General features: G+C 35.7%; 1 protein-coding gene across 2 annotated transcripts in view; it reads left to right on the top strand.

Moving 5' to 3' along the window:
- Window positions 1–2046: 2046 nt before the first annotated feature.
- The window catches only part of Usp42 (ubiquitin specific peptidase 42), a 29895-nt gene continuing 18661 nt past the window's right edge, over window positions 2047–13280 (top strand). Inside the window, exons 1-3 of one of the 2 annotated variants that reach the window (XM_004629703.2) lie at window positions 2047–2293; window positions 5003–5203; window positions 11510–11620. In XM_004629703.2, the coding sequence (XP_004629760.2) occupies window positions 2059–2293; window positions 5003–5203; window positions 11510–11620 (547 nt within the window). In that variant the 5' untranslated portion in view covers window positions 2047–2058. The remainder of the gene's footprint in view (window positions 2294–5002; window positions 5204–11509; window positions 11621–13280) is intronic. The other variant, XM_023713460.1, reaches the window with a different exon arrangement.

The raw sequence follows: 13280 nt of genomic DNA, 5'->3' as shown, positions 1-13280 counted from the left end.
TTTTTTGATGGAACCAGGAATTGAACTCAGGCCCTTGGGCTTGCCAGAGAAGCATTTATTCTACTGAGCCATCTCCCCAGCCCCTTAAACTAATATTTTTTGTTTAACTTAACTTTGAGCAACAAGTACATGGTTATGTTTGCTCAAGTGGGTAATACTTACATGGAAGCAGCTCAAACTTCAGTATATGTGGAGTGCAGAGTTTTTAAAGGATCAAATGAGATGCTGTGTATAAATCACTCAACACAAACTGGTGCTAAAAGCAAGTGCTGGCTACTTCCCTGTTTGCAGAATCCCGTTCATGCATTTGTTGAACACATGTGAAAGGCTTTCTCTACACCAGGTCAGGAGATACAAAAACATAATAGAGATCACCAAGTAAAAGAGCTGTAAAGTCAAGTGAGGTGCTGCCGTCTAAGTTAGCAGAAGGGTGCTGGAGTTTTTAGGAGAGGTTTCTAACTCAGTCTTAGAGTCCCAGAGGAAAGTGTCCCAGAGGAAATGAATTCTAAACTGAGTAGAAATGTTAACTGGCTGGGTGTGGGAGTGGGGTTAGGGAGGAAAATAGGTAAGAAAAAAAAAAAAAAGAGCAGTATGCACACAGTCCAGGGAGAGCAGGGACTGAATATGAACTCGGAAGGGTGGCAACGTAACATGGGAAGTGTGGGAGGTTACAAGGTCAGAGGACCCAGTCTAGGTGTTAGGACCAGGTGCTGTGCATGATGGTTGGGGCACTGCTGAGGGTTTTCTGCCTTTGGTGGCTGCCTGGATGTGGCTGCCTGGGCAGTCTTGGAAGCATCACTAAAAGTATTTTCTTGGTCTAGCTGGAGGAGGCCTGGTTGCTCCTGGTCCAGGTTGCTGACTAGTTTGAGGTATAACTGCTTCATTTTATAGACCCATTGGATTGTCTGATCTCATAGTTTCATTATGAAAATTAAAGAAGTCAATGTTTTTCCATCAGTCAATGCAAGGCCCAGCACAATGCCCAATTGGTACCTTTAAAATAGAATTCAGAGCAAATTGTAATTAAGTACTTTTGTACCATATACTTGGGCTCAAGTTTGATGTCAAAGTCCTATATGTTTTATTTAAAAAATTGTAATACCATATAAGTGAACCTCTTCAGAAAAAATAATTTGTTTTGAAAATGAGACTGTATAATTATAATTTCTTAAGAGTGAGTAATGTATTTCATACAATGTCATTTTGTACTCTATTTTTTGAGACAGGGTCTTCCTGTATAGTCCAGGCTGGCCTTGAACTGCCTATGTATCTTAGGCTGGCCTCAAAGTTGAAATTTTCCCACCTTAACCTCCTTGGTGCTAATATTACAGTTGTGCACCATCATATTCCATTCTCATTTTGGACTGTAGGCTCAAAATCAAAGCAAGTTTTTCTCTTCATGTAGTCAAGACTTTTCTCTGAGAAATTATGTGTGAACTAACAATTTAGTTATATTAGTAAATAGTTCTTAGTGTTAAACAGAGAGGTACAAGTAAATATGAATGTACATAGAAGTGGAAATTGAGGTACCAGATTAAAAACCCAAATATACTTTTAGGGGACATGGAATACTTTATTGAAGATTCTGAATTAAAATTACTGATTTTTTTCTTTTTTTATGTATTAGTGCAGGGTCTGCAGGGTCTCACTACACAGATCAGACTCGTAGTGATCCTCCTGTTTCCAGCCTCCCAAGCGCTGGGATTGCAGATGCACATCACCACTCCCAGTCTCAGTAATGCCCCAGGGGATTGAGCCCAATATTTTTTGATTAACATGATTCTGAATATCCCAGGAAAATTATTAAAAAGTGATAGATGATTGAGGGTGTAGTTCAGTGATAGAGTGCTTGGCTGGCATGGGTTAGACCCTAGGTATAATCCCCAGTATTGCCAAAGTAAGTAAATATTATTGTTTTTATATTTATATTTGGCTGGTTTGTTTGAAAATAATTTAAAATGGCTAGAAAATATTCCAAAATCAATAGCAGGGTGAGTAGATTACTTTTCTCACTTTATGAAACAAATGTGTGCTTTTTGACTTTTGCAGAGTTGAACAATGACCATAGTTGACAAAGTTGAATCTTCAGACCCATCAGCCTGTCAGAATCAGCCTGGCAGTTCCGAGGCAGTCTCAACTGGAGACATGGATGCAGGCTCTGCCGGCTGGAGTGCTGTGTCTTCATTAAGTGATGTTTCCAATCACACGCTTTCTTTAGGACCAGTACCTGGTGCTGTTTATTCAAATTCAGCTGCACCTGATAAGCCAGAGCCATCACCACCGAAGGATCAAGGTACTTTTTTAAAAAAATCGCTACCGGCGACTGCTGCATGAATGCTGTCAGTGTGTTCATAGTTTCAGAGAGGGGCTGATTTTGTAAGAGAGATTGCCTCCTGCGTGGCCAACATGATGGACATGATTTCCTTTAATGAGTAAGCATTCATTATTAACATATGTATCATAACAGGGTATTATTTTTCAGTTACTCAAATATGAATAGTTTCTTTCATTTCTAATTTTTGGGAAGATAATCTATCTTGGAGAGAATGGAGATGAGTAAGCCTTGTATTTTCAGCTAAGCAGTAGTTACTATGCTCCCTAAGTAGATACAATGTCTGTCTTTGGAAATGAGTAGATAATATAAACACAGTTGTATTTGTTACAATGTATTCAGATGAATGAAACACTGACACTTGTAATTGGGATACTTTTAAAACTTGGAATTAAAGTCTTGAAGATTTGAAATGCAAACAAAGGTAATACTAGAGTTAATTACTAATTGGAATGTTGTCCAGCTTAGAATAGTTTGATCTTGGTATTTTGAGGCCTCTTGCTAAGTGTGATACTATGTTCTGGGAGTGGGTGATGTGGTTTGTTAAAGATGTTTTGAGTTTGTGCAAGGGAAAGCTTGTATCACAGAACACAACTTAACTGAATGTTATATATAGAGGTTTGAGCCTTCCCACAGGCCATCTTTCTGTAAGGCTCCAGTTCCTTTTATATTGCTTGGGTTTCCCTTCTGTCCTCTCTCTGCCCTTGTCTTATTCTCTACAGACTCATTTTTCCTTTCTTAATTTTACTTTCTAATCCCTCACAAGCCAAAGTGTACTTAAATAATCATTAATAGCTCTTCAAATAGAGAAGTATCTATAGACCCATATTTGCTTTTCATAGCACCAAGAAACTAGCCATCCTTTGAGAACTTAGTTGTGTCTGATGATTTCAAAAATTCCTAGTATAGTAAGTTGTTTTTCAACATCACTCGAGTTCTGTCAGCAAGCATGGTTATTAATAATCTGTGTAAAAGCCTTAACAGGTCCAACTTTTTAGGGCCCACGTATGTAGTACACTTAGAAGTAACAGTCTGGTTGAAAGCCTATTAGTGGTAAATGGGGATAATGACAGTAGCAACCATCAAAACTGAAACTGTGACACCTGGGGAGGGCTCAGTTGATGTGATGTTAAGAACAGAGGGGTGCTGAATACAAGCAGCCAAATGTTCAAGGGAACTGGTGTATCTTATATTTTCTGTTGATTGCATTAAGCAGCTATAAAAAAGTAATTATAATGAATGCTCATGAAGTCATCAGCCAGTTTTGACACATAAGTTAATAAACTTATGGCCAGATCACCCACTGACCCCTTTTTTTTTTTAAATTTTTTTGGCACTACCAGTGATCAAACTCAGGAACTTGCACTCGCCAGGCAGGCTCTTATGCTGCTGAGCTTCAGGCCCTTGAGCTATATCCTTGACCTTTCCAGTATTTTAAGTGAAGACCAGTATTTCATTTTTCATTTATAAATATTTTAGTGTGTATATGTGTAGAATACTTTTAAAAAGTTAAATATGTGTACATTAAAAGTCTAATCAATATTTAGGTATCTCTGGTTGTCACAACTTTATTTTTCAGTCCTAGAGTATCAGGGATTGAACTCAGGGAGTGCTGAGCTATTTTTTATTTCCAGATAGAATCTTACTAAATTGCTAAGTTGTCTAGATTGTCATAAACTTGTAATTCTCCTGCCTCAGCCTCTTGAGTAACTGGGATTACAGGCATGCATTTTATGGGTAGCTAAATAATTTGTTTTCAGTAATCAGTCATTGAAAGAAACATCCACATTGAGTCTTCATTTTGGATTTGTGGCTATGTCTGTGTTCTTTTATAAACTTCCCCACTTTTTGTGTTTTTATTTATTTTTAAAGAGAAAACAATAAAAATAATGATACAGAATTTCAAAACAAGATATTAAAATATTAACAGTGGTTAGTACATTGAATATTATCTTCAAAGTGTTTTCTCATACAAGATATAGATATGAAAAATTGACCAAACATTGTAAGCACAAATCTGTCTTTTCAATGAACTAATAGAATTTAGTAGTGGAATTATCTTTGCTATCTTTTGTCTGTGTGTGTAATATATATATATATATATATATATATATATTTTTTTTTTTGTTGTTGTTGTTGTTTTTTTTTCCTTCCTGCATTTAATTTATTGAGGGAGTTAAGTCATTTAGCTTCTCATGTTCTGGTTTCTTTCTTTCTTTATATTTTATGGAAAAATAAGACAAAATCTCATAACAAAACAATAGAAGAATCACAGTAGTTATTACATTGAGTATGATTATCTTTAACGTAGTTACTCAGTACAAGACATGGGCATAAAAAATTCTCCAAACAATATTAGCACAAACCTTTATTTTCAGTGAATTAAGAGAAACTAGTGACATAACTGTCTTACATATTTTTTTCTTTCCCTTCTTTCCTTGCCCCTTTTTCCATCGTAATTTCTTTTTCCTTTTGAACAATTTGTTGTTTCACAATATCTGTTTTACATTTTGGACCTCATTTAGTCTCGGTTCTATCTTTTTAAATGTCCCTTTCTACCCTGTATTTCTGGTAATGATAATGAGATTTAGAATTTTGCTCAAGTATTGCTATTTGGATTTAGAAGCATGCTAAGTATTGTTTTTAAATGTTTGCTGTTTATTTTTCTAGCCCTAGGTGATGGCATTGCTCCACCACAGAAAATTCTTTTTCCCTCAGAGAAGATTTGTCTTAAGTGGCAGCAAACTCACAGAGTTGGCGCTGGGCTTCAGAATTTGGGCAACACCTGTTTTGCCAACGCAGCATTGCAGTGTTTGACATACACACCACCGCTCGCCAATTACATGTTATCACATGAACACTCCAAGACATGTAAGTATTTGTTATGTGCTCTGGTGTATGTGTGGACTGTGGTAAGCTAACCTACTCATTTCTTGTTCCTCTGAAATAAAAAGCATTAAGTCGAATTATGTGGTGATTAAGAAGTTGGTTTATTCTTCTAGAATCCAGGGTATTTAGTTTGCATAAGAAGCATATTGCATCCCGTTTGACTTTTGCTTGGGTATTTAAAAGGAAGCCTATTTTATCATCATTTAGCATTTCTAACCCCATTGTAGTTTTCTACACTTATTAAAAATGTTTTTGTTTTCATTTTTGTGCTGGGGATTGAACCAGGCAAGTGCTGTACCACTGAGCTACACCTCCAGTTCTTAACACTTATTAAAAATGTGTCAATGTCTGACAGATGGAATAAATAGGGTTAAGAAATTTTTTTTTTTTTTTGCGGTACCGGGGATTGAACTCAGACCCTTGCACTTGCCAAGGAAGCACTTGTTCCACTGAGCTATCTCCCAGCCCCAGGTTAAGAAATCTTGCTTCTTTGGCATTCATTGGAGGGCTTGACTTGTTTTTGGGCTATAAGCCCAAAAGGAGGACAGTTCTCATGACTACCTCCAGCCTCATGCTTATACATATGTTCCGGTGCTTTTGTCAGTGATTTGGATAAAACAAGCAAAAGACCTTAGTTTCTTCTTGAATAATCCTTTACAGAATGGAGAATTTATTTTTATTTATTTATTTTTTTAGTGGCACTAGAGTTTGAACTCAGGACCTTGTGCTTGCCAGGCAAGCGCTCACTCTACTGAGCTATCTCCCCGACCCCTCCAAAAGTTGAGGGTTTTTTTTTTGGTTGGCTCGAGCTGCCTTAAGGGTGGGTCTGGGGATTGAACTGGGTATCCTGCTCCTGACTGCGTTTGCTTAAGCAGGTGCTTAAACAACTGAGCTAACCAGCAGGACCCCCTGAATGGAGAATTTAAACTGTTTTACAACTGTTTTTCGTTCAAAGAGCAAAGAGTACTTGTAATTTGTTAAGTACGGAAAAACTTAAACCAAGAAAAATTACCTAGATCCTCATCATGTAGAGGTATTTGCTATGCCAGGGTCTTTAAATTATAGAGTGAACATTCCATTTGTCCCAGATTCCTAAGTCCATAATTCATTCCCTACAGACAGCTTTCCTCTCACTTTTGTGCTCAGTGAAAGTAGGATGTGGTTGACTGGTACCAAGATGGCAAGAGAAAGTGTACATGTCCTATATATATTTTGTCTTTTGTTAGATTTACACCTTTTTCTTCCTGTTTCTCCTCCTCCTGTTTTATTTTTAATTGTAGGTAGCATTTTATTTTGAATTTTGGTGTCTTTCTAGACCTTGCTAGAATACAGAGGTATGTTTCATTTCGTTTGAAGTCCTCATCATGTTGATGTTGTATGCTGTGACCTTGCTGAAGTCACTCATTAGCATCAGGCTGTTTTGATTTTGTTTTCTGGATAGGTTCCTTGTAATTGTTTACATGCATAGTCACATCATATCATATGCTAATTAGGACAGTTAAACTTTATTGGTCTTTTGGCCTCATTTCCTTTTTTTATTTTCTTATATCACTGGTTGGATCTTTCAGTACTCTTTGAGTAAGAGTGTTGAGAGGAGAGACATCTTTGCTTCTTTTCTGGTCTTATGGGCAAAGCACTGAATTTGTTGTCTTTATTCCTATTTTTCTGATTCTTTTTTTTTAACCTGAATTTTGTTAATTTTTGTCAAATGATTTCTGTATCAAATTGATAAAATCATGTGATATTTCTTCTTTAGCCTGTTAATATAGTGAACTACTTTGATTTTTCTGTTATCTCTACTTATCTGAAATAAACTCTAGTCATCCGGTGTAGTTCTCCTTCTAGATTGCCTAACTTTAATTTGCTAATAGGTCTCATAAAGGTTTTTACATCTCTACTCAATCTTTTGTTTTTACATTGTCTTTATCTGGTTTTGATATCAGAGTAAAGTTAGTTGTATAATTTTGTAGCTAATAGGGGTACATTGACTGCTTTTGTTTCTTTTTTGTGAAGAGTTTATAGAATTGTTGTTAGTTCTTTTTAAAATGTTTAGAATGCTCCAGTGCAACGATCTGTGCTTGGGGATTTCCTTTTTGGGAATTTTAGTATCATAAATTGAATTCCCTTAGTATAGGACTACAGAAAATATTTATTTTATATTGGATGAGTGGTGGTATTTTGGTTTTTTGAGAAAGTGGTCTATTTCTTCTAAATTTATGTGTTCTAAGTATCCATAGTAGTTATTATCCTTTCAATGTTTTCAGGGTCTCTATTAATAATGTCTCCTTTTTATACCTGCTGTTAGTAATTGTTATAAAGTTCCCTCTTAGCACTTTTGGTATCCCTGAATTTTGTTTTTATTCAATTCAGTGTATTTTTAAATTTCCCTTATTCTTTGATCCCTGTATTATTTAGATATTTTCAGTTTCCAGTTATTTGTAGATTCTCTTTCTTTTATTGATGTTTTAGTTTTGATTCCATTGTGACTGGAGGAGACTTAGATTTTTTGAGGTCTCTGAAATAAATGTATTTTGCTCTTGGTGGGCAGGGTGTTCTATAAATGTTGATGTGATTTGGCGGCTGAATATTATTCAATTATTCAATATATTTTATGATTTTTATGTTGAATTATTCAATGAGTCATTGATAGATGTTGAGGTTTCCATCTCTAAATGTAGGTGTTCCTTTACCACCTCTTTGAGTTTGATTCATGTATTTTTTAGTTTTGCTGTTCAACACATTTAAGATTGCTATGTGTGCTGAAAATTGAACCCAGGGCATTTATGGGCTAAGCAAGTGTTTTTCTTTCTTTTTATTTTCCCAAGCCAAATTGTATCCAGCTTTATTAAAGATACTTTTCATAAACAATTATGGTATTTCAGGCAGGACATGAGCACACAATCTTTAACAGTATATGACAACTTTCAAACTCCCTTCTTGGATGGACTACCAAAAATCAGAAAGCTACTATAAAATCCAATGAAGTCTTCATTTGAGGCTCTGAAATAAGGAAAGTTTATAGTGAGGGTTGACATTTCACATTTAGCATGTTGTTTAACAACTTTTCACAAGCTGACCCTGATTTTCAGGAAGTGAAAATGGCAGAATTATCAATCTGAAGATCCACAATCTAGAAAAAAGAAATCAGTTGTTCTTGTGGGATACTATCTCAACGTTACTGGCAAGTCCAGATTGCCTGACACACTGGTAACATCACTTTTGGGAATTAGATCCCAATAGGTCTCTGGGCTTAAAGAGTGTTTTTCTACTGAACTATACCAGCTCTTTAAAATTTTGAAGCTATCATGCTAAGTTGCCCAGGCTGGGCTCCAGTTTGAGATCCTCCTGCTTCTTCCTCCCAAGTAGTTGGGATTATAGGCAGGTGCCACCACATCTTGAAGGATTGCTGTTTTCTCAATGGCTTGTCCTTAAATATATAATGCATCAATTACCTTTATGTCTCTCTCCCTGTCCATTTTGTCTGTGTCATTCATTCACTTGATATTGAAGATTAAACCTAAGTCTTTGGTCTGCAGTCTAACTTTATCTGACATTAGCATAGACATTCTTTTTTGTTTTTTGAGTAATAGTTGCATAATATGTCTTTTTCATCCTTTTATTTTCCATAACCTGTAGCATCATTACATTTGAGTTTTGGTTTAGACAGCATATGGCTAGATCATGTTTTTAATCCATTTTGTCAATCTGTGTCATTTAATTATGTGTTACTGGGAATTGAACCCAGAGCCTTTGGACCAACCTATAGCCCCAGCCCATTTTTAACTTTTATTTTGAATTTAATTTGTGTGTGTGTGTGTGCGCGTGTGCAGGTTCTCACTACGCAGCTCAGACTCGTGTCTCAGCCTTCCCCTCACTGGGATCATAGGCATGTACCCTACACCAAGTTTCAGTGGCTGGTGTAGTGTGCAGTATTGGGAATTGAACCTGGGTCCTTCTGTTTGCCAGGCAGGCACTTAGACTGCCGAGCTATCTCTCCAGCTCTTCACTTTTATTTTGAAACAGCATCTTGCTAAGTTGTGCAGACTGGGCTTAAACTTGTGATTCTTCTGGCTCAGCTTCATAGAGAGCAGGAATTATAGGTGTGGACACTGTGCTCCACTTTGGAAGACAGAGTTGGAGGTGCAAGAAAACTAGACAAATCACAACCATGGCATGCTGGGGTCCTGACTTTCCTAGTGTGTCTCATTTTCTTACCTTTATTTAACATTTTCTGTTTATTTAACATGTAGTTCTGAGGATTTTTTATTATTGTTGTTATATGTGGGAGAAAGAACAGGGAAAAATACTGTTTCATCTTTCCAGACATGGAAATCTCATTTTTGTGAAAGATGTTGACATCTTATTTTTCTTTTCATACTTGAAAAATGTTAGTGCATGATCTGCTGGTCTGTACAGTTTCTGATTAGAAGTCTGTTGTCAGTTTTCCCTTCCTTTGTATATATATATGGCATTTAAAAAAATTTCTTGCTGGTTTTAAGAATACACCCTTTGTCTTAAATTATTCTATTTGAGGCTTATTGAGGTTCTTCAATATGTGCATGTACCATTCCTATAAAATTGGAACACCTTTTGGTTATTTAAAAAATATATTTCACAGAATATAATTAACTTTTTTGTGTGTAAAGTTCTTTGATCTTAAACACACATGTGTATCATTTGTTATGGTTTGTATCTAGTTGTCCCCCCCAAAGCCTCATGCAGTCATTGGGGAAGTTTCTAGAGTTTGTGATTAATTCATGACCCAATGCTGGGATTATGGGTGTAGGTGCTACACTTGCCCTTGGGCGGATAGCCTGAATATGATATGTAGAAGGGAGAGAAGCTTGCTAGCTGCCCCAAAGCTGCTGTTCTTCCCTTTTGGCCCTTTGCTCTTTGCTGTTTTCTGCTACCAAGAACTGCTGCCTTCTGCCTTGTGCTACTCTGCCTTGGAGCCAGCTGAGTATAGACTGAAACCTCCACTAACTATGAGCTAAATAAACCTTTCCTTCCCTAATTTTGAGTGCCGGGTATTTTGTCTCAGAAACAAAAGTAACCAAGACATCATTCATGTGAACCACCACTTTACCTTAGTCAGATTACAAAATTATCTCATTACCCTAAAATTTTTTTTTTTTTTTTTTTTTTTTGCTATTATAGATAAGTATTTCTTGATGTATTTGTTCCATCCCTTTCAGACTGCAATTAAATGTGTGTCTTGGACAACTTGAAATTCTTCCACAGTTCACTGATACATTTCCCTTTCGTTACTGTTACCTCATAGTTTCTTTTTTCTCTTGGAGCATTATTATGGCTCTCTTCTATCCACAGTGAATGTCTTCAAGTTCACTAATGTTTTCTTTTGTGGTGTCTAATCTGTTCCTTTTGAGTGTACTTTTCATCTCAAAGATTCTACTTTTCATCCTACAATTCTATATTGTTGGATTTAGTTAACTAGAAATAGTTTGATCTTTTCAGGGATTTTAAAGCTTTATTATGTAAGTTCAGAACAGCTTATGTCTAGGTAGCACCTATTGATGTTTGAGTGTAGGTAATTCTTTGCTTTAAGGGGATATGTTATTCTTTGTGTAGAATGTTTAGCAGTGTGCCTCAACCCACTACTTGCCAGTAACACCACTTATGAACTAGTGATCATTCATTACATTTTTGAAAGACTGCTTTTATAAAGAAGAAGATGCAAAGAGATCCTGATGTGTTACCAGGATGTGTAGACTATGTTGATATTTCTTTTCTTTTCTTTCTTTTTTTGTATTCTTAGGGAAGGGTCTACAGGGTGTTCAGGGTCTCACAAATGATAATTGCTTTTCTTTTTGTTTGCGGTACTGGGGATTAAACTCAGGACCTTACACTTGCCAGGCAAGTGCTTATTCTACTGAGCTATCTCCCTGTCCCTATGTAGATAGTTCTAACTCCTATTATGGGAGACATTCTTTCACATTTGAAGTTAATGGTAGTATAAGAAAACCTTATTTTCCCATTACAGAGTCACTGAGACCACAACCTTTGAAACTATGAAAAGTATGATTTGAGTCTGACTGTGACCTTGAGCAGATTTTTAAATCTCTGAGCCTTTTTTTCCTTTCTTGTGAACTAGAGCCAATATAAGCCTATCATTTAGGTTTTTTTAGAGAATTAAATAAAAATAAAAGGAGGTAGGTCAGTGTATACACCTAGCAGCTGTTAACTGTTACTTCATTTAAGGAATGTGCTCTTCATATATGGTTTACTGTCATGTTTTGCTAATATGGGGCATTGTTGTCTATCTTTCAGGTCATGCAGAAGGGTTTTGTATGATGTGTACAATGCAAGCGCATATTACCCAGGCACTCAATAATCCTGGGGATGTTATTAAACCCATGTTTGTCATCAATGAAATGCAGCGTAAGTATCAATCAAGTGGTATTTTTTAGCAAGATAGTCTTATGCTGAGAGGAGGACTACTAATATTATTGCCCAAGTAATCCTCCTACTTCAGCCTTATGGGTAGAGGAGACTACAGGCATGCACTGTCATGCCCTGCTTTTAGCTTAGTCTTAATGGCGTAGACGATTAAAAAAGAAAAGCCCAAAGTTTATTACAAAGTAAACCACATGTATTTTATTATACATGGGTATGTCTTTAATAGGTGACAGATGTTTAGTAAAATGTTTACTATATAGACTATTTTTTAAAATTTTAAAGAGATGACAGTATAATACAAAAGATTATATTTAGTTTAATAGAAGCAGATTTTAAACAATTTAAAACTTAGTTTGTTAATGGTTTATTGAGATCTTTTCTTATATTGGATTTCTGTGCTGAGTAGTCCAACTCAGATATTGTCCCACATGTTTCATTAAGTGATTTACAATTAGTTTTAATTTAGTAAATGAATCCTGCATTATATAGTGATAAAAATTGTCAAAATAAATAAATTAAAAAAGAATTTCATCTAAAAATTGTCAAAATAGAGGTCATCAGTGTTTGTCATCTTAAACAAAAATTCATACTTACAGCCTAATATGAACAAACTTCAGTTTTTTTTCTTTTTTCTTTTGAGATAGGATCTCACTAATGTAATGCAGTCTGGCCTCGAACTAAGGGTGATACTCCTATCTCAGCCATCAATCTGTTATAGATTTCTAAAGAGGTTGCATGAAATTTTGTTGAGTATTTTCTGTGTACCTTCTCCCTACCTTCTCCCTAGTTGAATGTCTCAGTGTGTACCCCAGGGTAGCCTCATACTCGAGATCCTCCCTCCTCATCTTGGGATTTCAGTCTTGCACCACCACACTGTCTTTGTGTGCTTGTTGCATTCAGTTTTACATCATTTTAATTAACCAAGATGTAATAAAAATGCATATAAACAAAAAACTTTTCATTCTTAATCTGGTATCTAGCTTGGTAATTATAGGGATGCATAATTTGTATAGTGATAAGCTATGTCTTTTTGCCGTAAAAGCTGCTAAAGATTAAATTGGCCCTTAAAATTATTGATGAATCCGTGCAAGAGTGCAGAAATCTTTAAAGCATACTAGGTTCTGGCATAATTTTAGCCAGAGCAGTTTTAATTATTTCTATCTTTTATATATTTATTTTTAGACACTATATATAGCAGGCCTGCATAATAGCCTAGTCTTTAGGAAAGTGTCATTGTTCTGAATGTATACACATGCACGTGAATTATGGAACTGCTATTATTGTAGGTCAGAACGTACGATATATTGGCAATTTTATATGATTTAAGCTATATATATGTATATACACATACATTCCTACACATGTAAAACTCAGTGTATAATAGGTTTTGTGTTATACATTTGTGCTAGTGCTTTATTTGTAATTTTTAAAAATACTACTTGCAACTGCATAGTCATTTAGAAGGACTGAAATGTATAGCTGAAAATATGATTTGTTCTGTGGTCACTGGTACAGAATTGAATAGGTTGGATATTTATGTTCTGCACAGGGTCTCATGGATCTGAGTGTCCCATTTAAAGTGGGTGCACTAACCTAACGTTTTGGACGACCTTCAGTCAGTAGAACTGATGTGGACTCTATT

The sequence above is a fragment of the Octodon degus genome, unplaced genomic scaffold (genome assembly GCF_000260255.1).
Source record: "Octodon degus isolate 3935 unplaced genomic scaffold, OctDeg1.0 scaffold00031, whole genome shotgun sequence".
NCBI classification, from domain to species: domain Eukaryota; kingdom Metazoa; phylum Chordata; class Mammalia; order Rodentia; family Octodontidae; genus Octodon; species Octodon degus.
Note: the sequence above shows the minus strand (reverse complement) of the source record. Positions and strands in the feature narration are given on the sequence as shown.